The sequence below is a fragment of the Lycorma delicatula genome, chromosome 10, assembly GCF_047948215.1.
Source record: "Lycorma delicatula isolate Av1 chromosome 10, ASM4794821v1, whole genome shotgun sequence".
In the NCBI taxonomy this organism is placed as follows: Eukaryota; Metazoa; Arthropoda; class Insecta; order Hemiptera; family Fulgoridae; genus Lycorma; species Lycorma delicatula.
The window spans coordinates 3,521,316-3,548,183 of NC_134464.1; the positions used below are offsets into that span (position 1 = coordinate 3,521,316).

The 26,868-nt window shown below is 34.9% G+C and overlaps 1 protein-coding gene across 2 annotated transcripts in view; it reads left to right on the top strand.

The window, feature by feature from the left end:
* LOC142331166 (uncharacterized) overlaps positions 1 to 26,868 on the top strand; it is a 109,895-nt gene that overhangs the window by 78,396 nt on the left and 4,631 nt on the right. Inside the window, exon 12 of one of the 2 annotated variants that reach the window (XM_075376875.1) lies at positions 10,068 to 10,259. In XM_075376875.1, coding sequence (XP_075232990.1) covers positions 10,068 to 10,242 — 175 coding nt within the window. In that variant the 3' untranslated portion in view covers positions 10,243 to 10,259. Of the gene's footprint in view, positions 1 to 10,067; positions 12,066 to 26,868 lie in introns of those variants that run through there. The other variant, XM_075376874.1, reaches the window with a different exon arrangement.

Consider the following 26,868-nt stretch of genomic DNA (forward strand, 5'->3'; position numbering starts at 1 on the left):
GTTTAGGGTGGTCCTGAAAAGGTCCGTTTTGCATAAAGTGTCGTTTTACATTTTAAACGGTTACCGAAAAAACGGACAAGATGGCATACGCTGTATATGTTCCACATACGGATTGTCTGTCTCTTCCCATTTAAACAAACGTATACGACAATAGTCACATCTGACCAGATCGTCGATACCTTCGTACCTGAATCCATGCATAGCTAGGATCAGGGGGGAAAGAAACGGATTGTCCATATGTGGCCATAACGGCGTATAAATCTTTTTGTTACCGTTTCTAGTAACCCTATAAAATGTATGGACTCTATCATAAAAAGAACGATCCATTATGATTGAGTGTTAACGCAAGAATGAATAAAGTTTCAAATAATATTTTTTATCTCTTAAAAAATTATCTTGTTTTATTTTCCAATTATTTTTTATCTGAATGCAAGTTCCGAAAATAAAATTTATACAAAGAGTTGACTTTATAACCGCGATTAAATTATCGTATGCAATTTATTTTATTTTCCAATTATTTTTTTTATCTGAATGCAACTTCCGCTGATAAGTTAAATAAAATTTAATTTATTTAATAATTATATTTATTTGTTATAAGAAGTTTTATCAAAACCGCATAGTTGTTATCGCTTACACTGCAGTTAAAATTGTATTTTAATAAAATTAAAAACAGTACATAAACTAAATTGATAAGATTGCAGTTTACTTATTATTTCTTTTTTTTTGTATAAAATTAATTGGTAACCGCGTACTTGTTATCGCTGACACTGCAATTAAAAACAGTACATAAACTAAAATTGATAAGATTGCAGTTTACTTAATATTTCTTTTTGTATATATATAAGTATCATTCTGACTTCAACATTTTACATGTCATCATTACATATTGAGAGTGTGTTCACAATGAGTTATTATACGGTACAGCACGAGATTGATGAGTTGATGAGCGCATTTCAAGATCTGCTTGTCATTAAAGACCGAATAGTAAGAAATGTATATGACCACTCGGAGATCGAACACGCGGCGACTGATTTGTCAAACGCTATATTGAGAGCAAGAAGACGGGCAATGCTATTAGCCGCTCGTTTTGATGGACCGCCTCCACCGTCATCACCATCTCAGCATCATCAACAAGAGGTTGCAGAATCCGATGGGTCCGCGACGGATTTCAATCCACACACCGACAACGATGACAACAATGATGACCAATCACCGTCATCGCAATTACCTGATAATGAATTACACATTATTCAGGAAATTGTCGAAGTTGAAGGTGATAACATTGAACATAGTGCCAATCACCGTGTTCAACGTGGTCATCAATGTCGTCGTCGACGTATTCGGGTATGTCGTCGTCCCGTGATCACAGACGTGGATAGTAGTTCAACACCACGACGACCTCATTGTAGTACTCTAAACAGAGTTCTGCAACAGGTCGTCAACGCTAATCCAAGCCAGTCGGACGAGGGCGATGATGGTAACCCGACAACCGACAGATGTCCGATCTGTTTAACAGAATCGGTTACTGTTGAGTTGTCGGGTTGCGGTCATCGATACTGTGAAGACTGTGTGAGGAAATTAGCGAGATATAGCAGGAATTGTCCCGTCTGTCGACGGGATATGTGTGGATACCATCGGATTAGAGAGGGAGACGACGGCAGTAATTGATGTAAGTAATTATAATTTTTTTTAAAGAAAAGTCATTTATATTATTTCATATTTTTTTTTACATTAAATTTTTTGGAAAAAAGTGATTCATATAATTAGATACATACTTATTTTTTTTTACAAATAATTTCTTTTCACTTAAAATAAAAAAAAAGTCATTTATATTATTAGATATATACTTTATTTCATATTTTTTACATTAAATTTTTTTGAAAAAAAAGTGATTTATATTATTTCATATTTTTTTTTACATTAATTTTTTTGGAAAAAAGTGATTCATATAATTAGATACATACTTATTTTTTTACAAATAATTTCTTTTCACTTAAAATAAAAAAAAAGTCATTTATATTATTAGATATATACTTTATTTCATATTTTTTACATTAAATTTTTTTGAAAAAAAAAGTGATTTATATAATTAGATACATAATTTGTCATATTTTTTTACAAATAATTTTTTTTCACTTAAAAGAAAAAAAAGTCATTTATATTTTTAATTTTTTTGAAAAAAGTGATTTATGTAATTAGATATATATACTTTGTCCTATTTTTTTTACATATAATTTTTTTCACTTAAAAAAAAAGAAAGGCAATATATATCCGCATGATAAAATAATATTAAAAATAGTTATGATCGTGGTCTATGTGGTCTTCGGTTCTCTGGCTTCTTTGTATGTAGTCATGACCATGGGCTATGAGGACATCGTTTTCGATTCTCGGTCTCTTTCGGGAAGTGTTGTCATTGGCGGGTACTTTTCTTTTTTTTATGCTATAATGACCGTAAGGAATAGTGTCAATTTTGTTTTCTAATATGTAACGTTTATCGTCGTAAGGTGAAAGCGATTTCTTTGACTTGTTAATGGAAAATATATTGTGCAAAGTGCTTATGATTCCGTACGCGCTTGTATACGTAACGGAATCATTAAAAAGACTTTTTTTGTACAGATCGTGTCTAAGATCCTTTGCAATGGATACTCTAGGAATACCCTTTGCTACATTCTTCTCTTTCTTGTCGAATTCGAGAATGCTATACATCTTAGCACGAAGTCCGACAAATTCACGAATAGCTTTTCCATTCATTTCGTCTTTGAATTTACCAAGTCGTTTCTTATTGGTATTACTGAAACATGCGTGATCGCGAGGATAATCTGAAGTATCGAACCGATCGATATCGTGAAGAATATCGTCGTAAACGTTATCGGTCACGATATGATACATCAGACTGTCCGTATCGGTCATTAGAAGATTTATATTATGACCGTACTTTTCTACCATGTAGTCATAGTGGAATTCGTACATGATCATTTTGCTAATGTCCAATACGGTAAATCCAATGTAGATCGGACGATTGAGAAATATCTCCGTTTTCTTCAGACTTACCCCAACGACATCCTTGTTATAGATGTACCAAGCTTTAACTCTCGGTTTTGCAATCACCTTATCCAATTTACGTTCGTTAGTAACCAGTTGGAAGTCTATTCTGTTTCGTACGTTTTCCAAGGACTTGCCGTACACCGCGTTGTTCATCAACTTAAAAAAGTCCTTTTCAAAACTGTTTCGTGCTTGTGCACGCTTTTCAGTATTGAAGTCGATGTACGGTTTCAACCAAGGCGATTGGGAGAATTCCAGAACTCTGTGAACGTTTTTCATTTTCAGTCCTAGTCGAGTATACAACTTTAGGTTTCTGTAATGTAAAACGTATTTTTGTTTGTCGTACAATGTTGTCATTAATTTCTTTACGGGACATCTCTTTATGTCCTTCAAATAGGGGGACAACATATCATCGGTTGGTACTAACCGTTCTGGTGCGAGAGGGTAATCCTTATGACGATCGTGCAATTCTTGTGGATACTCAAGATCCACTTCCAAGATGTAGCCCTTTTCACCACGATCGTCAACGCTGTTAATATCGAGATTGTCAATCTCTTCAGTACTCAACCACCTAAATTTAGCGTGTGGTAAGAGCTCAACCATGGCTGTTCCGTAAAGGTTGTTGCAATCGTAATATTGAACCCAGGATGTGGGTTCGGATGGGTCATACTGATCTGGAATGTTTGGATTGTTCGCCTTGGCGTGTCTGGTTGAAATCATGGCTACACCGCCTCGTGTACCTTTTTCGACAAACAGATGCATATCTATGTCGGTCAACAGTTCCAATTTTTGTTGGGTAAATTTTAACATGGCATTCCACGTGAAATGAGGGGTGGAGTAAAAGTGACAGGGGTCCAAACCGTAATATTGCATAGACGTACTTCGGAAATTTTCAAAGACGTCTGCCAACAATAATACGTCGCTAAGAAGATAAAGATCGTGGTAATCGCCTAACGTATTGCAGTCAAACGTTTCCCACACGTGTTGAGCGTGGACGTAATCATCGTCCGTTATGTTCTCTCTTCTTAGCGTACTGTAAAATGCCATCTGCGGTGGAAGTTGGGTTTCGAAAAACTTGTTTATATGGGTCATGTACTCGTACGGGTAAACGCCTTTACGGATTAAACAATCTCTTTTCTCGGGTAGCGGGTAACAGTTTGTGAGACGTTTAAATACGGTGTCTTTGTCCTGACAATCTTTTACTAGATTTTCCACAAGTTTTTCGAGCGATGACGAAAGAAATTGTAAAGAGTCCAAGAACCTCAACGGACCGACGGACAGTGACTGTAATCGCTCGGACGTGTTGGCGATACAGTTTATTTTTACATCGTCCTTATATTTTCCCAAAGCTTGAACTATATGATGGCTATCGTAACCGCGGAGGTTATGAAAAAATACTGGGATATGCTCGGTGCGCTTACAATTTAAATTGCACTCGTTATGACATGCACCGAGAAACCGTCCTGTGGTATGCGAGTGATGACGTACACGGTCATCGGTCAACTCACAATGACAAAGAAAACACTCGGTAGCCCTTTGAAATGTTTCAGTGTCTTCGGGAGTCATCACCATCGGTTTTTCGGTGATCATAATTTGGTGCAATCTATCGGCGTGACCGAGCAATTCATCCAGCATCTTTTCAACGATATTTTCACCATCGGTTCTCGCTCGGTAGACTACAGGACCTTCACAAATCTCCCCTTCCTCGTCGACGATTACATAGGCGTAACCGGACGGAAGATGATGGGCTACCTTATCGGTAAAACTAGTGTTGGGTTTAGGGGTGGCAGTGTCCATCGGATGTACAAATGATTCAAAGTCTGCATACACCGTATACGGAACGCGTAGTGTGGACGAGTAGTCCCTAAACTTCATCACGCATTCCTTTTCTTTAGCGGGATCGGGAACTCTTATCCTTTGTGCACCGTGTCGCTTACACTCGATCAAATGTTGGTTTAGGTTTTGTGTAGCGACATGTGGGTCTGATGAACTGAAACGGTGCAAACAGTAAGGGCAATATTGGCTGCTACCGCCATGTTTTGTAAGACCTGAAAGGAGACGAGATAGCCCATTTTTACCTGGTTTGGTATTTATAAGGCAGTAGTGAAATTTATCTCTCGTCTCCCCTGCAAGCAGCAATAGGTGTATGCAGTGGGTACGATCGCGGTTTTCGGTAACACGCACCGGGTACACGCGATCGTTATCTTCTTCATAGCCGTAGACATTGATGCTTATTGTGGGATTCAACACCTCGAAGCGATCAATGTCTTTTACCTTTACTGGGTATGATATCCCGGTCATGTTAATTTCATGTTCAAAGCGTGCATACCAACTCTGACGATAGTGACGTCCTGGTTGGTCATGCAGGTATGCTAGTACGGACCATAGGAAACATTTTTCATCATGCGGATTTTTTACATTAATTATTGCCTCTCTTTTTACAAGTTTTTGTGGTGTTTTTATAAATGAACTAGAGGCGCCATATAACGGACGGTAACGGATAATATTTAAATCAATATATATTATTTTATTCATTACCCATCCGCTGCCGTTGTTGATGAATTTGGTCAGTGTCTCTATAATTTTCTCCACTGATTCTATCCATGATTCTTCAACAACGTCGGTGTTATCGTCCAAATTTATCACCGTTCTAGTTTTTCCATGCAAGTACAAATTTGTGAATGTTGTTTCTACTCCGTCTTCGAGTTGTGTCCGCTTCATCAATTCAACATTTGCTGCAACGTACCTGTAGAAACAGAATAATTTTAGTACATATTGACTACTTTAAAAAAAAACAAAAAAAAAACAGTACATTTACAAAAAAAATATTAACGTTTTTTTTAATTACCATTTTATGTTGCCATCAAAGCGTCTGCCTTCTTCCTTCAAACAGTTCAGGATGTTCTTCTGATACCGTAGAAGGGTTGAAAGGAGATACAACTCCTCAGAGTCAGACAGGTCCCATCGAAGACGGATGACGTTGTTATTTATTGCATGGATAACTACCGGTGATACCATTTCAATTTTTTTTGTAATATCTGAAACAAATTAAAATAACATATATCGTAACATTGTTTTTTTTTGTGTGTTTCAGTGAATAACAGAAGAAGACATTTTTTTCATTATATATATCATTTATTTTATTTGTTTAAAAGTATTTTTTATTGTATTTATTTTAATTGTATAAAGTATTTTTTAATTGTATTTATTTTAATTGTTTAAAAGTATTTTTTTTAAATTTATAAAGTATGTTTTTATCGTATTTATTTTTTTAGATTTAATTAAATAATTTATTTGATTTGATTTGATTGAAAGTTATTTGATAATACCATACTGTTCCATTAGTATTTATTTTTTTTATTTAATTAAAGTAAAACTTACCTTGCTAATTAAGATGAAAATGTAATGATCTCTCTCCGATCGATGTATTCACTTTCAATAACAGATTGCGAATGATGAAATCACACAAATTTTTTCACTTATATACACGCAACCGGATTTAACCGGTTACAACAACTCAAGTCACTTTTGTATTAGTGACCCGATAATAATAATAAAAAAAAAAAAATTTCTTTATCGCTTCCGCTCTTATTAGAGACGACGTTCGAGTTCGCACGTACGCACTAACGGCTAGTGCGCATGCGCCGATTCGAATTCCAACGCTGCGATTGGTCAATCGGACAACTTCAGACCACGTCGGTCCCACAATTCTTCAGTCGAGCGCCGCATCTCGCACGGTAAACACGTCTGCGTCGCTCCGCTGACGCACGCACGCAAACACACGCGCAGCAGACACCGCCGCCACCGCCTCCCGGTGCACGATCCACGACGAGAACCTCTCTCCGTCGCGGTAACGCCTCCCGACGCCATCGCCTGGACGACCAGGATCATCCTCGAGGTACGTCTATATTCACTTGTGTGTATATGTATGTGTGTGTGTGTGTGTGTGTTTGTGTGTTGCAGCAGACATCGCCGCCACCGCCTCCCGGTGCACGATCCACGACGAGAACCTCTCTCCGTCGCGGTAACGCCTCCCGACGCCATCGCCTGGACGACCAGGATCATCCTCGAGGTAAGTCTATATTCACTTGTGTGTATATGTATGTGTGTGCGCGTGTGTGTGTGCGTGTGTGTTTGTGTGTGTGTGTGTTTGTGTGTGTGTGTCGTAGCAGACATTACCGCCACCGCCTCCCGGTGCACGATCTACGACGAGAACCTGTAACGCCTCCCGACGCCATCGCCTGGACGACCAGGATCATCCTCGAGGTACGTCTATATTCACTTGTGTGTATATGTATGTGTGCATGTGTGATTGTGTGTGTGTGTGTGTACAGACTGATGTTACGTTAAAATTCACAGCTTACGTAGAACATTTTTCACTCATTACATCAGGGAGTCACCGCAGCCGATTGGTTTAAGGCGTCAGTCGGTCGCGTCCCGTCATGACCGGGTTCGAATCCTCTAGCCGACAGATTTTTTTTCACTTTAAATATTATTCATTTATTTAATTCAAATCGACCGCCAAACAACAGTGATACCAACCTTTGAAATATTTCTTCAATATATAAACATGTCAACAAAAAATAAATCAAGTTGGTAACACTGACTCACATCGACATAAAATAAATCAAGTTGGCAACACTGACGGGGTACCGGCGCCAATGACGTCACAATCCAAGATGGCTGACCACCGCCATCTTGGAATCCAAGATGGCGGACAGCCGCCATCTTGGAATGACGTCACTGTTTGGCGCCGTACCACCATTTCCGTACTACTGGCGTTCCACTGCAAGAGTCTGAGGGTGGGCCTAACCATACCTGGACAGTACAGCCATGAGGCACTCTATTAAGGACTGAATACAGTCCTTGAGAGATTTTGCCTGGAGCAGGCGTGGCAAAACCATCATGATATCTGGCAGGATATCCTTCACTGTCATCTGCGACAGGAACTCCATGCCAGTGGTCTCCAACGGGGTAGCCGGTTTCGGATTGCCGCTGGGGGTGCCTTTTGGCGCGGCCGCCCTTTTGGTGTGGCGCGGGGCCACAGGGGCCGCGGTGTTTTTAACAGCCTGCTTGGCCTTCCCAGCCGGAGCAGGCTTTGCCTTTCCCGTCGAGGAAGGCTTGGCCTTCTTCGCCGGGGCCGGCTTTGTCGCCGCCTTTTGTTTCACCACCTTCTTGGTGGTTGCCGCCGGTTTTGGCTTGGCGGGTGTTGGGGAGGGTACCTCCCCTTTTTTCACGACCGCTTTGGCCACGGGTGCCGGCACCTCCGGTTTGGGGACTGTTTTTCCCCCACCGGCAACACGGGCCCAGCTGCGGCCGTCCAAAGTCGCGGGCTTTTTAAGTCCCTTGACTTTGTTTGTCTGCTCCTTATAATAGGGGCAGCCCCTGTAATTGGCCGGATGTGGCCCCTTACAGTTGACGCATGAGGCTGGTTCCTCACGCGGCTTGACGCAGGCAGAAGTGTCGTGGTTTCCACCACACTTTACGCATTGCTGGGCCCTCTGGCAGTAATTGGACGAGTGTCCAAATTTCTGGCATCTGTGGCACTGGGGTGGCCCCCCTCGTGACACAAATGCAGTCACTGCGACCTTGCAGTAAAAAATACTGCCAAGGTCATAAATGGCCCGGGCCAAAGGGGTCCTCTTAAGGGCCACTAGGCAGGTCGGGGTTTCCCGACCGTCCCTTGTGAGGAGCTTCTTAACCGAAACCACCTCATAGCCAAGGGAGGTCAGTTCCTCCCTTACTTCCTCCGGGGCAGCCCCATAGGGGATCCCCCGTATAACCACCTTCAGCTCCCTGTCCTTCGGGAGCTGAAAGGAGTGAAAGGCGATTCCCTTCGAGTGCAGAAAACTCTGCACCGCCCGGTAATCCGCCTCGCTGCCCAGCTGCAGCCTTATCGAGAGCCCGGTGCTTTTAGCCACCAGGCGCCCCCCGATCCTCGACTTTATGTCCCTCGCCAATGCTGGCCACTCTTTCGGGCAGTCCAGCATTATCGGCGGGATTTTCTCCCGCCTGACGGTAGCAGGCTGTGATGGGGCCCCATCATCAGCCTGCGAGTTGGCGGCTGCTGCAGCCTTGCTGCAGCCCGCTACGGGCTCCGCCTCCATAGGAGGCGCGGAGTCCCGGCGTTTCTGGCGCTTCCTAGCGCCAGACCCGCTTTCCTCTCCACCGTCGGACAGTTCCGTGGTGGGAGAACGGGGTGGAGGAGGCCTTATTTTTCCTTCCATTGAGGAAAATAAGGAAGAAAAATTTTTAAATTAAAATTAAACTTAATTTACACTTGCTGTAAAATAAAATCACTGACAAGAAAATCAATTAAAAAATAAAATTATTTTAAAAGTAGCACAATAGTCCTATAATAATAGGCTATTTACTTAATGTATTCACAATGACTACAAGAGTTCACTTTACATTATTAGAAATATTGAATAGATAAAAGTAAAATTAAGAAAAGGATTATCCTTTTCTTAATGTGACTGGCCTGTAATCCAGGTAGCTGGCCGCCCGGCTGATGTCCTAGCAGACCCCTCTCACATTGTCTGGCGACGCAGGTAGAAGAACTGTTGAACACCTGGCAGGACTGGTTACAACTCACAATCACAGAGCACAATAAGACACAACCTTTCACTACAAGAGCCAAGGATGGAATGTTATGTTTAAAGAAGGTTCACAGGGCTTGTCCCTGCCCTGTTTTATTTTAATTTATACCTAAAATAATATTGAAGTTAGTAAAATTTAGTAGATGTATTAACTTTTTGGTAACCATATTTTTTGGGCCCACTATCAAGGCCGGGCTTATTTATATATTTTAATTTCAAGTAAATTACATATTTACAGAAGCATATCTAGTAATTTATGAAAATATTTATCAGGTTACAATGATTTGTTTATAATGAATTTAGTGAGATTTAATATTTTAAGCTGTATGTTTTATTGTACGCTTTTCTCTAATAATTTTAAAGCTCTATGAGTTTAAGGTATTAAATAAATTTAACCTTTATGGTTTAATAATTTTTATGTTTCAGGTATGCTAAAAGTATTGATGATCTACGTGTCAGACAGGTTGCTGCAAAAAAAATAAAGAAATATGTAGTTGTATCGAAAAAATGTAGTGTGTGGACCATTGTTTTACGTCTTCTTGAAAAAGATATCAGATACCTTCCACATTATGAATTAATACCACCTGGTGTTGATATTTAAGTAGATTTCCTATTGTTGTGAGTAATCTATACTACTTTGCAAATGGGTTTTGCATTTTTCACTACTGTAACAATTTTTTTTTTTGTAGTTCTATAATTGTGACCTGCGATGAAATGTGGATTCACCGTTACACTCCAGCAAGCAAGAGAACAAGTATGGTTTGGTAGGAAAATGGGTAGGTGGCAATGAATAAGGCCAAGATATGTTTGTCGTCTAGAAAAGTTCTGGTAACTGTGTTTTCAAATCAGATGGTGTGCTGCTGATTGATTTCCTGCACAAATGAAGGAAAGTAAATGCGGTATACTATGCCGATTGTTGGATGATGTTAGGATGCCGGAGACCGATTTGCAGCGTCCTCCTTCATGATAACTTGCGTTCACATATACCAGCTCAAACTCATAATGAACTCGCTAAGATTCATTGGACACCTGTTTAACACCCACCGTACAATCGAGACTTGTCACCGTGCGATTTCCACATGTTTGGTTTGCTGAAAGAAGCTCTAGGAGGGGAAAGATTCGAAGACGATGCCACAATAGACCATTTTTGGATGCAATTGGTTGTTGGGACAACCATCTTATTTTTTGATGAGGGGATCAGGAAAAACTACCTAATCAGTGGAGAAAATATATTTCTGTTGAAGGAGACTACATAGAAAAATTAAAAATTAATTTTTAATTTTATCTAATATCAATAAATCTATGTAATAATTCTGGTTTATATTTGAATGGCCCTCTCATATTACTGTTAAAACCAAGAATTTTAATTCCTACACAGAACTTTGAAGTCAATTATTCTGTAGACCTAGTAATTCGACAAAATTTTTCTTGTATTATTTTCGTATTCACGATATTTAATAATGTCCATTTTCATTAATTAAAATAATTCTCATAATTTGACAATCTTAGGCATTCACATTTTCATAATTAAACTGTCAAAATCTAATGTATCTAAAACATTTTTTTGAAGGGGGAATCTTTTTCAATCTGCAACTTCACATAATATTTCTCGTCCAGGTTTTTCCAAAGTAATTTTATAACTTGTTATTTTAAGAAATAATTTCTCAAATTAGTATCCAGCCATCTAACAATTCATTTTCAATTACAATTTTTGTCAATTATATATTCAAGAACAATCTATTCTTCCTCTTGATTTATAATATGTATCAAAGTCAGCGGGTACATCATTCACGCTTGTCTTTATTAAACCAAAAGACCTTATCTTTACAACTTGTAAATACTTATTTGAAAATATCGATGGAAAGATATGAATCTTTGTAATGAATGATTTGAACTGCATCAAGATCAGTTTTTAGCGTATCTAAACAGATATTAACAACCATTGTTGATGAACAATTTGTTGCGCTCGTCTATTACGGGTTTTCACAAAGCCATGAACATACTGTGTTGTTTTTATTTTTTACTATTCTAAATAAAATATAGTGTTTCTTCAAATAGAAAAATGTTAATTTTTATTCACAAATATTTTAGTATTTACTAAAAAACAGACCACTAAAAGTACATACTGTTTATATTTACTTTACCCAATACATTGACAAAATATATAGGAATATTAACTATGGAGGTGATGATTCATGTCACTGCCAAATCTGATTATACTTTATTTGAATTTTTTTAAATTATTTTTCATTCACTCATTTATTCATTTTTATCTTTCTTTTTATTTTCCAAAGTTACCTTTTACTAAGATACATAAATATTGTTTTTCATTTTCTTATAATATTCTGTATGTATTTTCAAATTTGTATAGATTACTAAAGTAAGGTATATTAATAATAAAATAAATAAATATATTTTCTATCATTCTGTATTTATAATATTATGCTTAACAATAGATACCTTAAAATAATGCCCAGTATTTTTTGTAGTTCCTTCTAAGGCTGAGGTTGTACCTCTTACACTGTCAAGCTGCCAGCATATCTCCCCAGCATTTTCAAAATATTCTTTGAATTTGTGTTGTGTTGTTAAACCTTCAAATTCAGCACCTAGTCTGTTAAGCCAAGATACTCTCATTGATTGCTAACAGAAGAATCCTATTTTCTCTTCCGCTGTTTTCTTCTGTTTATGTTTTATTAACGAGAAAGTTCTCCAAAGTCAAATTGCAAAAACAATCTTCTTTGAATTATTTGGTTGCACTTAAAACCTTCCATGTATTATTATAAATCTCTGGACTACAATACTAAAAGCTTTTTTCTGTAACTTTTAATGTTTTTAACGAGCAACAATTTCATTTGCTTTCATTTCTCAGACACTATATTAAAGATCAAATTCAACACTTCTTTAAAGGAAATGCTTCATCATAGGCTAATACACGAGGCAAAGATTCAGCTCCAACATTACTGGTTGAAAATGAAGTGCTTTATGACCAGGTATATTCAAAATACTGTATTCAACTTATTGGCCTAAAACTCAGGCAAATGGGGGTGGGGGGGGGGGAAATGCCCCCATCGGTAATCTCCCATAACTTCAAATATCACTGAAATAAATATATTTTGTATGTGTCTATTGGCCAGCATTGCTATGAAAAAGTTATTTTTGTAAGAGAACTACTATTATTGCAGAAAGAGAACTACTGTTTTGTGATGCTTGGATATCTATATGTTTTCTATTGATTGTGCTTATACAGTTTGGAAACTGCCACATGGATTTAAATCTTCTGAGGTCTTTTTTATATTGTCTCTGTAGGTCTAGGCATTTGCAAAGCTTTTAAAATGTTACATTTAGCTTTACGCATGGAAATGATGATTTAATGTTCAGATGCAATTGAAATCTTGTATGAAACTCCTTGAAATTTGTGACCTACTGGATGCAAGGAAACTGAAAAAAATATAAGCTATTAGATACTTACAAACAAAGAAAGTAAGTAGGCTATGTATTAAATTCTAACTACAGCCTTATATCGAGGTGACTGATAATCAAGTATCTAAAATGTTTATAAAAAAAATGTTGCAAACTGTCAGTAAAGTTTACTATTATAATTTAATTTTTTTAGCATCCCTTATAAAAAGTAGTAATTACTTTAATGTTAATGCAATTCTCTCTTCAAGAAGAACAGATTTTTTGTAACTTGTATTATTTCTTTTTAAGTTTCAGCTGCAGTTTCTGCTATACTTAATCAAAGCTTACTATAAAATATTTGATACATTTTTCAGAATCCTCTTTCAAACAAAGGAAAATTATGTGGAATTCTTAATATTACATGCGCTTTCCACAACTTTAGAATCCAACAATTCCTTTTTTGTTTTTCTTGTAAAACTAAATGTAACAATGTTTGTATTGAATTCATACTGATGAATTCAGTGAAGTTTTTTCAAAGGTAGAAGTAAAAGGGAGCTTAATGGCAACACATTGCGCTCAATTGAAATTAAATCAGTAAATGGTAGGATAAACCCCACCGGGTTGATCTAGTGGTGAACTCATCATTGCAAATTAGCTGATTCAAAGTCAGAAGTTCAAAGGTTGAAATCCTTGTAAAGGCAGTTACTTTTATACGGATTTGAATGCTAGATCATGGATACCGGTGTTCTTTGGTGGTTGGGTTTCAATTAATCACACATCTCAGGAATGGTCGATTTGAGACTGTACAAGACAACACTTCATTTACATTCATACATATCATCGTCATTCATCCTCTGAAATAATACCTTATGGTGGTTCTGAAGGCTAAACAGAAAAATGTGGTAGTTATTAGAATAGCACAGTTCAGGAATGGCACTTAATGGAAATTCAGTTTAGTGTGCTATCGAGCAATATTTTTTTGAAATTTAATCTTGGAATCACATTTAAAAAAATTGCAACCAAATTGCCCAGCCCACTTGTAATTGGAGTAACTAATTTAACATTTTAACCCATGGTTTGGGTAAATTTCATTAAAAAAAATTGGCAATATTTGTAGAACCTGTTTTTAGCTTTGAACAGCTATTAATTATTGTTAGGTCTCTTGTACCCAAAATATAATATTATGTATTATTCACAACCGAATTCACTCATTCCTAAATTTTTTCAACTAGAATGTGCTGCAGATTATAATATATAATTATGTATGCATATGTATATATATATATGTATACATGTATATGTGTATATATATATATATATATATGTATACATGTATATGTGTATATATATGTATAGATATATGTATACATATATCTATGTATATATGTATGCATATTATAGTAATATAATTATATTGTTTTAGCTACCGGCCAGTGGTAATAAAACAAAAACAATGGATTGAGGTATTTTAAATGTTCAGTAGGTAAAATCATACTGTTTTTCACTTTGCATTTGTAATGAAATTACCCACATAGTGCATTATCATCATTACTGACTTGCCCAGATGCAACACATATTGATGTATAATCATTAAAGACGTACAGGTGTTTCTAATTTACCCAAAATGCATGGGGTATTTTCAGTTTATATTTTAACTGTAAATTTTTTGTTTTTGCCTGTTTGATTATTTTTTATAATTTATATATATTATATATATAATTTTATTTTTTATTTTTTTTTAGTTTTTTATCAAAACCATTTATTATTTAGTTTTTCATCTTTAAAAATTAATGTATATGTTTTTTTATTTGTAGTGTTAATTAAAATACTATTACTCTGTACTAGAATGTAACTTTTCAATATGTGTATTTTTGACTTAGTGAAAATCGTAGGTTACTGTCATTGCTTTACCATCAGGAAGGTGAGTCAGTTTGAGGAACATGTTGAACTAACTGAATGGCATTCCTAGAATATAATTTTTTAATCCATCACATTTGTTTCAATTGAAAATAAATTTCCAGTTGAACTTACATTTTGAGAAACCTCTTGTCTACAGTCCATCGCTGGAATATTTACCAAAATATTGTCTAACAAAGATTGGTAAAGCTTCTTCTGAGAATCCTGAACCATTCTCTCAGCTTGTTCCTCTAAACTGCTTTTTCAGCTTTCTTTGTACAGAACTAACACAAGGAAATCTGAAATTTGGATTCATGTTATTGCTCACATTCAAAACAAAACTTTCCATAATATTTGTTGCAAACGTGACAAAGATCTTCCTTCTTCCTCAGAGTCTATGTTTTCTGAAATAAGCACGTATGTAAATATTTTTTTAAATTGTATTAATATAAACCCCACGTAGTACTGAACATTGTGATAAGAGATATCTTAATTTTGTGTGAAAGTACTTTTATGGGATCCTGCATCCTCAGTCATGATAGAAATAATTTCGTTATGGCGTAATAAAAATTTAAAAATAAAAATATTAAAATAATGAAAATTGTATATTAATTTACAAGAGTGCTATCTATTGTAGTTTTTATAAGACCGCCTCCCTCAAACACTGTCTGATGGTTTATTAAACTGAATTTTTATTTGTATTTATATATGTAATATTCTAAATATATTTAATTTTACTAAAGTAAAGTAAACCATTTCAAAATATAAATGTTTCAAAATTTGTGTTAACATCAGAAATAGAATGTTTATTGTGTATTACAAGATCTGCTGTACTAGAAAATGTAGTTTATTATTTTTGTATTTTACCTTGCTTTAGTTTTTTAACTTAAGAGTTATAAGTTTCTCGCATTATTCTTATTTTTAGATGATGCCTAAAAAACCAGATGTGGCTAAGCCAGGACCAGCTTCTAAGCGCGGCCCTAAGAAGAAAGCTCCCCCACTACCTGTCTGGACTGCTAGTCTTGCTGACATTGCGATGGAGGTTGTGGGTGGTAATGGGAAGGCATCAAGAAAAAGGAGGCGTGAGCATAATAGTGATTCTGACAGAAGCAGTATTCCCGAAATAGAGACTCTGCCAGGGGAGTAAAGGACTGGTTGTTGAACTTTGTAAAACTCTCCCCAGCTCTATGAGTGAAGTTATGGAGGCAGCCCAGAGGATTTTGTTCCAAGCCAGAGATGTGGCAGAAGTTTTTGATGAATCTAGTAAGAAGCCAGGTTTTTAGGATAAATGCACTCAAACCACTAAGAGTTAAGCTAAACAAGGTTGGCCTCACTCCTGGTTCAGTAGCAAGGAATATTTCTTCAGTTTCGGTCATCCATGAGGTCGAACATCTGACTGAAAATGAGGACTGTTATGTAATGGTTGTAGAAGGTGAGGGAGTCAAGATTGTAGGCCATATTCTTTTAGATCTTAAAAGAATACTAGGCATAGAGAAACACCAGTCGGTTTTCTTCACTGCCAAGGATAACTTGGGCAATACGGTGCAAAAGACCCTAGAGCCAGGAGGCAGGATTCTGACTTCAAACACTATCTTGCTACTGAACCTGGTAAACCTGGGAGGCAACCTAATCTGAGGGAAGGCCCAAAAATATCTACTGTGGAGGTGAGGCAACAGGGTGCCTCTTATGCTGACCTCCTAGAAGGTTAAAACATCTGTCTGTGAGGACCTGGCCAGGGATATCTTGTTTGTATGGCGGGCAGGGGTGATGACCTGGAGGTTGGGATTTAAAGAGGATGCTATAACACTTCAGACTCTTAAGGAACGAATGATAACGGTTGTGCCGACTGCTATGGTGGCTGACAAGACTGCATTTAGACTTACTGCAGTAGACAGCCCTACACAAAGTGTTTTAGATGTTGGGAGGATGGTCATTCAGCAGTTCTCTGCAAGGACCAGATCGAATACGGTGCTGCTTTAATTGCAGTTCCCAAGACCACATAATAATAAATAGTAAAGAGCAGAAAAGGTATGTAGTCTGTGGAAAGTCTGGACATAGAATGGGGGCCAGGGAGTGTCGAGGATGTCAAAAATTAAGACTGAATTATGAGCATGGCTGCTCACAATTTAATGTGGAAGTTGGCCATTGATTGTGGTGTTCACACTGTGTTTGATTGTCCCAGGTGGACGGAGCAAAGAGAGGAGCCAATCTTGAAGGACTGACCTCTGCAAATATTATGGAGTTTATGTTGCGGGGACAGCATGAATGGTCCACAGTGGTGAGGATGATGACAGAAATACTCAAAACCAAGGAGAAAGAGTATAGGATTTGGGGTTCAGGCCAATCATAGCTGACAGCAACTTTTGACAAGTAAGAAGATCAGGATTGGATTTTCAGGGACAGCCTTTGTAACCTCTAGATATGAATGAGGAGAAGACTGAAGCGGGAGTGTGATGGCAGATGGACAGCCTCCTGTGAAGCCATCCTTAGTCTGTACTAGTGTGGATAGAGAATGGCGATCAAGCATCAGGGTTCCTGATCCCCGATCTCAAAGGCACCCCCCCTGTGGATGAGTAATGCTTTATTGCGGGTCAGGCCCTTGGGTGGGGGAGTAGGTGAGGTGGTTAGGTTTAGTCGGTAGGGCACAGTAACATATACGCTCTTTTAATAACATCTAGTGGAACCTGTCCCTTCTGAGCGTATGTAACTTGTATTCCCCCTTATCAATTACAAAAAAAAGTTTATTTTTTTTAACGTCTATAATGTTAAAGAAATCTAGTTTTAAAGGATCTATTTGTTTTTCCTATATTTGAATCATTTCATTTCATTTTATAAATTCCACTTAGATTATTTTATTTTTTTTCAAGTATGCCTGTAGGGACCACGCACACAAGGTCAAAACAGTATTATTCTTTGTGTTCTTCCAGTATTCTCTCTCATTCTCTTTCTTCATTTTATGCCTAGTCTTTTGGCTTTCTCTGGGAGTTTACTGTATTTTATAGATTTTCTAAATTTATCTCTCGTTGTACTTTGTTTTCATTTATGTTTAATTTTTTAGTGTCTTTGTCAGCTTCTGAGAACCGTGTGAGTTTAGTTTTTGTTGCATTAAATCTATCAAAGATGCGGTTTGTAAGTCCTTGTGGACCCATTATGAACCAGTGACCATAAAATTGTAACTTTTCTTATTATGTTGTAGATTTTTCTGTGTTTTTATAAATCTCGTTTTTGCTTTTCAGTTTGAGGATTCTGTTTTAAAGTTTGCGCCATAAATGTTTCTTGGGATTCTTTTTGCCACTTTGAAAATTTCTTTATCTGAAAATCTTTGGAGGCATTTGGCTGCATATAGGGCTTCGGGTAAAGTGACTGTCTTGTAGTGTCTTAGTTTAGTGTTATAAGCTAGTGATTTTTTATTGTAGATGTTTCTTGTTAACTTGCGAGATTCATTTTCTTGAATCTTTCTATCATTGCTTCTTTTTTTAAAATGTTATGGTCCCCATTTCCCTGTCTTTTTCCTGTCTTGATTTCAAAAGGGTCGGAAAATTTACATTCTTAAACTTTATCTTAACTTTGGATTTTGTGTTTGTTGGTTTGTTTGATTATGCTTATTGTTTTCACACTATTTTGAATTCTTTTAGCATTTTAAAGAGGGATTCGTGGTGTATGAAGTCAAGTACTATTTTAAAGTCATGTACTTTTTTTTTGTAAAGAAAATTGTTATTGTTTTGAGGTTTTTTATTTTGATATTGTAGAATTTGTTGAAGGTTAAAAATTTGCTCTACGCAGTTTTGGGCTGGTCTGAAGCCACGTTGGTGTTTCAAAGTCCTTTCTCTGTTGTGGGTTATATGCAGTCAAGTAAAGTTTTGCATAGTATTTTATAGGGAACTGAAAGCAGTGAGATTCCTCTGTAATTGTTTATATCGGTTTTTGATCCTTTTTTATCAAGTGATAAGGCATATTTCCATTCTTTGGGGATTTATTTGTTTTCCCAAATTTCTTTTGAAGGTGTTCTCTAGTTCTTCACCTAGTCATCTTTCATGAATTTAAGGATTTCTGCAACTATCAAGTCTTCTCCGCTTGCTTTGATATTTTTGAGAGATTTAATTGCGTTTTGTATTTCTTCCTTCTTTGGTTAGAGGTTTAGATTCTGGGGTGTTTTGTTTTGGGGATTAAAGATGAAAGTTTCTTTCGGTTTTGGGCCGTTTAGTAGTTCTTCAAAGATTTTGCTAATCATTTTAGGTTCTCTTGTTTTTTTTAGTATTAACCGTCCTTTCTCATCTTTAAAGTTTGTACAAACGGGGCTAAATGTTTGATAAAAGTCAGCAGTTGTGTTTTATGAAGTTTTCTTCTATTCTTTAAATTTATTTTTCTCATAGTCTCTTTTCATTTTTCTGATTAATTTTCAAATTTCTTTGCTGGCTATTAACCAATTTTGGGTGTTTGTAGGGATCAGATTGGAATAGTTCGTTTCCCATATTCTCTTTCTAACATTTAATCCAATCTCGTATGTCTCATTTCACCATGAGTGTTTCTTTTATTAAGCTTTTTCTGAGATTTTCCTGGCTGTAGTTATTATTGAATTTTTGATTTCTTCTCAGAAATTGCCTTTCATTTTGGAGTTTTTTTTTTAAGTATTTAATTTTTTCTTTTAGTGTAAGCCTTTAGACATTAAATTTTTGGATTTTACATTTATTGGGTTTTCTGTGGGTTTTGGGTAAGAATTTTAGTTTAATTTGAGATAAATAATGGTCAGATTTTCATACTTTAACATCTGCATTTCCATTAGACAACCTTATGAGATTGCCACGTGATCCAATTTGGAATTCTCTGAGCATTTTATTACGACTTGCATTTTCTTGGGAATTTTTTGAGTCGTGTTGACATTAGTTCTAGGTTGGTGCTTTTATAAAAAAGACAAATCTTTTGTTTAACATTTGCGTTGACTTTTTTATATGCTAGGTACTCTGCCAATTTGGGCGTTAAAGTTGTCAATTTGAATTTTAGTGTGTCTAGAATTGAGTTTATTTATTTCGTATTCTAGTGTTTCCCAAAATCCATCAACTTTTTCTGGTAGTCTTTGGTTGTCTTGATTAATGGGGCATGACAGTCGATTAAGTCGTAGTGTATGCTTTTAAATTTTATTATTAGGATTGAAAATCTGTCGTTTGCGGAGTAAAAGTTAGTTACATTATTTTCATATTGCTTAGTAATTGCTACTAAAAAAGCAATCCTAAAACATCTTAGTGTGGAATTTCCCAATTTTTCTACTATTTTTCTTTTTAGAATTTTGAAAATCTTGCTATCAAAATTGTTTTTGTCTATAAATCGTGTTTCTTGTATTGTTCAGATTTTGATTTTAAATTGGTTTAGCAGTTTAATTAGTTGTTTTAATTTACCTACTTTGGTTAATGAGTTTTTTTATTGTGCCTATGAAGTAATTTTATTTAAATTTAAGTTTGTGGTAGGTTTTCCCAGAGTCCTCTGACTGACTTGATGTATTTCTTGATTCCTGGCCTGCAGAGTTCGAGACGCCAGGTTGACACCCTCTCGTTTTGGGTGGTGGATTCGTACCTTCAGCAGATGTTTTCAAAAAAGAGCTTTCCATGTTTCTTTTATGGTTAGTAGAGAAGAAAATTAGAATCCCTGTTTATACAACTGTGTTCGTAATGTACAGAAGTTCTGGTTAAAGTACAACTGGTATCACCAGAGTACCAGAGGAATTCCATTTTAGCTTACTTATTTATGCTTTTTCTCATAAATAAGCTATCCAGTCAAACCACATGGAGACTCGCACCAATTTCAAAATCAGAAGATGTGATTTCATAAAGCAGTTTCAAAAAAGCAGGTGCATTTAGAGAAAGGTACTGGAGTTAAGATCAGCCATTGTTTATTTTATTATATTATTATTTTTTGTTTTTTAAACATTCTATTATGCGGTTAGGTTTGTTTGTATGCTGATTTAAATAATTCTTTATTGAATATTTTTTCACTGTTTGTGTATTATTGTATATTGGTTGTAAGGTAGTTATTTTGTTATTGTATCTTGATAATTTTTTATATGCAATGTTCATTATTTTAGTACCTTATTTTTACATTTTTGTGTGAAAAAACAGAAATATTGCAATTATGACTGAGGATGCGGGATCCTCAGAAAGTACTTTCATGAAAAATTTAGGTAAGATATCTCCTATCTCAATATTCTGTATTAGCTGGTCTACTTAATAGAATTTAAATATAATTTAATGACAGAGGAATAATACGAAACTTAACACATACCCAAAGTAATATGTGTGCTATTTTATCTACCTTAAAATCATCTCTGCAGTTACTAAATCAAATTAAATAGCACTATTCCATTATTTGTCAATACTTCATCAATGAAGACAGACTACTCAGAATATATAGTGAATATTTTATAATAATTGTAAAACAAAAAATCCTGATTACGAATTGTGAGCATTTTCTTTTGCTGAGGTCCAAATTAAGTAACCAAGAGTTGTAATTTGACAACTGCAGATAACATAAACACTTTCTGTAGGGAAAAGGGCATCTAATTCAATATGCAAGAAGGTTATATTTTATTACATCTAGACTTACTTTTATATGTTACTTTATTTCATTGTAGAAGATATTTGATAAGGGAAGAATGAGTTTTAAAATAACGTGAAATTCCTGTCGCGAAGTTTTTATTGTCTGTTTACTTATATTCAATAATAATTTTCTACTTGCTATCACATTTATTTTAATCTGACATAACTCTAAGATAGCTGTAAAATATGTGACTCATAACAAGTTTTCATTAATTTTATGCCGTTCTCAGCTGGTTTTTTTTTCAGCAGCCATGTCGTAGAAAATAAAACATTTAGTTTGGGAAAAATGTTGTGCCATAATACTTTAAAAGTTAATTAAACACTGGATGATTAGTGAGAGAATTGACAAATATTTAATAATAATAATATCACATCATATTTCAAGTTATTAAGATTGTCATGATTTGATATTGTAATAGGATTGGTAGTACATTAATTCTAAACTGTGCAATCATATAATCCATTTTGTTTAAAATGAGTTGTAAATTAAATGATCCCACAACAGAGAATAGTGAAGCAAAATTATCCTTCCCTTCTTTTGTGTTTTTAGGCATCTATAGTTGCCCATGTTTACTGTAAAACCAGTATTCATATTACTAGACTTCTTGTAAATTGGAATCACCTTAAAATAAAATTAGTGTTTGTGCTAACTTCTTGTTCATTTCCAAGTTCCTGATTCCTTAACATCTAACTGTTAAATTTTAATAAGTTTTATTATTGAACCTGTAAATCAGCTGAAAATAATGCGTAGTCAAAACTCAGTAATTAATTTTGTATACTTGATAATTAAGTTTCTTAAGAAGTATATTATACGATGCAATAAATAATAATGACAAATTTGTATATTATAACTTAAAAATGAACTTTATAACTGTTTGACAAGACAGTAAACTACCCCGATGGGTAGATTGATCTTCCTCACCCCTCACCCTTTTCCTTATCCTACATCTTTTCTTTCCTGTTATTGTTGCTGTTAGTGTAGGTTGTAACTTATTATGTGCTGGTAATGAAAAAAAATCATTAAAGTTTATAAGTGTTAACCAGAGTATTGGTGAGTGTGCTGAACTGTTTTTTAGATTTAGTGCATTTTTCTATTCTAATTAATTTTTACTTAAAAGATTTACTTTGTTTATGATCTTTACCTCAGAAACGCAGGAGTCGCTATGACTTCAAAGATCACACTGTTTCATTGTACAATTAATCAAGTTTGTTCTCTCTTTGTTCGATGAGTTTAAAACAGAATGTAAAAATGCTGTTCATAACGTCTATTTAAAACAGATGAGAATGTGTTCCATTTAATTCTGAATTTTTTGATCATATTATATGAAAGGAAGTAATTTCACTGTTGTGTTACTTTGCATTAAAGTTATAATTATTTACTGTGTATCTATATAACCATTGCTTGTTGAAAGTATTTCTAATTCTCCACCGACCCATTTAGTTAGGTCAATGAATTTATAAATATATAACATTATTTTTTATAATATTATTTCTTTATATTGCACACATTTTTGTAATGAATGTTTTTATTTTGGTTTGTTAATAACTAGATTAAATTTTTGTATCAGTTGTAACTTAACAATTATTAGGGTTATTCATAAATTAATCTCTGATCGAGTAATAAAAATAAAAAAATTAATTAAAAGATTACTTCTTATAAAAGCTACATACTTATATTACTTCTCAACATGTCCCTGTCTAAATTGAAGCAATTATCATATTGTGACACCAGCAGCTTGTCTATTTCCTCTTCAGAGAATTTCACCCCTAAAGTATCGACCATAAATTCACCATTGCTTTTAAATTATTGAGTAGCTACTCAATTCTTCACTTTTATGAACAGATGAAAATCAGAGCTGTAATTGTTATAGTCAAAAATCTGAAATCAGTGTGAGAAATCATCAGTGTGATTCTGTGTATTGTCATTAAGAAAATGATCCCTTTAGATAGCATCTCTTGCCATTTATTCTGTATCGCTCTCCTATGAACATCTGCAGTTATTGTTGAACCCACCTTCAACAACATTCCTTTATGGTTTCAAAACATGGTAGCTAACTTTTTTCTTTGTATTTGAATTTTTTATGCTAGTTCAGCAAGTCTATATGCATCCACTGTGAAAAATTCTTTTCTCTTGGTACCGATGAATCAAATCGATGTTTCATCCCCAGTAGCAATACTTTCAAGAAATTCATGTCCATTATTCTGGTATTGCCGAAGAGAAGGCAGTACTGCTCCCAATCTTTTTGTTTGTGAGCATCTGCAGTTGTTTGAGTACCCATTGTTCACAGTACTTAGGAAAACCCAATCTGTAACAGTTCAAGAAACAAGCTTTAAAAAATAACTGAAAGAGGTGACATTTGTAAACTGTTTCAGGTTATTATCAAATTCTGGTCCCCAAAAATTTATTTATGCCTACATTTGTTGATTACATGCTTTACTTTAAAATAAATCTGTAAAAAAAAGGTTACATGCAGTAATCATATAATAAGTATAACTTACAAAGTAAAAATCTGCTAATAAATAGAAGACATTTATAAAATAAAAATATTACTTATAAATGTAGCCCAATAATGTCCAGTTATTAACTACTTTCCAAAGAGTAAAGAAGACCTAAACAGCATAACATGTCTTTGTTACTCCAGCAGCCTTGTAAAATATCAAATTGATTGACTCTTTACCTGGTAAACAACAGGAACAAGTTGTTTTTGTTGAAGTGAAAAATTGAATCTAGTCAAGGTAATTGAAGATAAAGAGTCAGCTTGTTTACAAAATTGTTATTTGCAACTGAGTACCGAAGGATCACAAATGAGAATTACTGTAAATCCAGTCTCAAAAACTTGAAACCAGATTTTCTATCAAAAACTTAGTATTCATGTCAACACAGGATCATCATACAATTGATTAAAAAAAATTACTAATTTTTTGAGGAGTAATGTTGGCAGAAAGTCAGTAAATGTATATTCCAATGACTAAAACCTCAAATATGCCTGAACCTGTTTATAAAGAAAGTGTACTTGATTTTGACATCAGAATTGGATTAAAAGCAAAAAGACTAATTATTTGGGCAGATGCTGAAGAACTGCTAAAGTAATCATAACAAAGAGGAATTTTATTCACAATATACAAATTAAAGTGAAAACAGATAGCTGTCAAGGGGTTTTCAAAATTAACATGTCTCTATTTCCAGATTGTTACTCAGCAAACAAGGATTGTGAAAATCTCAAAAGCGATGTAAAACAAACAATTGGGCGCATGGAAGGAGGAATAGCAGGCAAATTTTTTTTTTGACTACCATTATAGATTGATTGATACGTGTAGTGCCTGGAACAAACAGTGACATCTTCTTTTCTCTGTCCCTATTGCTTCATATCATTGTGGGAATTAAGAAATCGCACGACAATGTTAACGACGAGAATAGCATTACAGTAAGCAGTGTAGATGCTTGTCTTGTTGACTATTTAGGTTAAAAACGTGTGGAGATTTAAAACAAGATTGAAAAGTTTTGTTTGTTGGGTAAAGACAAAAAAGTAGCTAGAGAGTGCCACAGTACTCTAAATCCTCCAATTTTCAACAAAGATGACAAAGTTTGCGTCATGCAAAAGTGTGTAATATCTGAACTGCTAATTTTACAAGGCTACTTAAATCATTGTTTTGGGATGGACTAGTTTGTCTTATTAGTCGTGAAAAAGTCTTACAAACTGAAGCTTGTACCCAAAAATTATCAAGGTGATATTTTTGAAGGTAACGCTTGCAGTTATTAACAGAGACTGACAAACTTTTCGATCTGAAAATTTATTGAAATCTTGGACCTTGTGGATTGATGCCATTCATTTCCGCTTTCAATGGATATAGGGTTGTGAGTCGTTCCTTCATGACAAAAAAAAATAGACAGTGTTGTATTGGATCAGCCTATCAATGAACTGTGTAAATGTTTTTAAGCTACAGAAGAGTCTAAAACATTGAATATTCATGTTGTTTTGGAACATATGACACATTGTTTGCAGTTTTTGGATTAGGCCAAAAACTGTCACAGTTTGACATGGAGATGGATTAGGCCTTTGGTCCAAGCTAGCTGGAGAGTCGGTTAACAGAATTTTTTAAAAATTTAGGGAAAAATATAAAATAAATCAAATGTGTGAATATGATGCATCACAAAGACTGAAAAAGGTCGAGACAGAATTCTCATCAAAGCACATATAAATGTACTTTGATTATAATGGAAAATGTGTAATATGTATCGTAATTGAAAACCATGCGAGAAGAACCTGATAAGTCACATTTTGTAAATTTTTCAGGAGAGCATTTTTAAACTTTGAAACTTTTTTTAAACACATGTTCAGCAATTTTTTTTTCTGGGAGGTCCACATATTGGCTTTACCCCATTTTGTATTTTTTATTGATATATTGGTGTATAATAGGAGAAATTATTTTTAAAAATTTTACTTCCATGGACTTGGATCATGTAATAAATATTAATTGCCTGTAAGTAGCCATAAATCAGAATTATACTCTTATTCACTGGTTTGCCATTCATTTGAGTTCTATTTATTTATTATTTTTTCTTTTAAGGCCGCAAAGGACCACTTTAGTCAGAATAATTCAAGTCTTTTTTGCCGATCTTTTGGCCTTTAAGTTAAGTTCTTAGCTTTTACTTTCTCCCAATATTTAGTCATTCTTAATGATCTTGCTTTACGATCCTTTTCTGAATAAACCCTTTTTGTATAATTAAAAGTTCTTACTTTAAAGTTGGTATTCGGATCTTTAATAACAAATTTTAATTTTTCGGATTTATTAAGTAAATCTTCGTAAGTCAAATTTAATTCTTGCATGTCTTCTTTAATTTCTTTGATCCATAATGGCGGATTTTTTAAAGACCAAAATTGATCGATAATTCTCTTAGTAATATCCTGCGGTAATCTTAACAAGTGTGCGCAGAAAGAAATTCGTTTCTTTTTCATAGTATTAATTAAGGATTCCAAGTTTTCGTACAGAAATTTATTAGGCAATAATCTGTACTGATTTTCATGTTTATATTTTTTGTTTATGCAGGTTAAGAATCAACTTTAAGCAAAGGTTCAGTCCTATTTTTCTGATTTAATCTAAATAAAGTCTCGCTCGCGTAAGTAATTACTAGTTTAACCACAGTTTTGTAATGTCTAATTTTGGTGTTAATCGAGAGCGATTTTTTGTTGTAAGTATTTTTGGTTACTTGTAGCACTTTAAATAATTTATTAAGTCTTTCAGTCCAATTTTGTTTTTCGTTACAAGTAATGATCTCTCAAAGATATTTAAATTTTTCTACAAGTTCTACTTTGTTTCCATTAATATTCACAGAATTAATAACT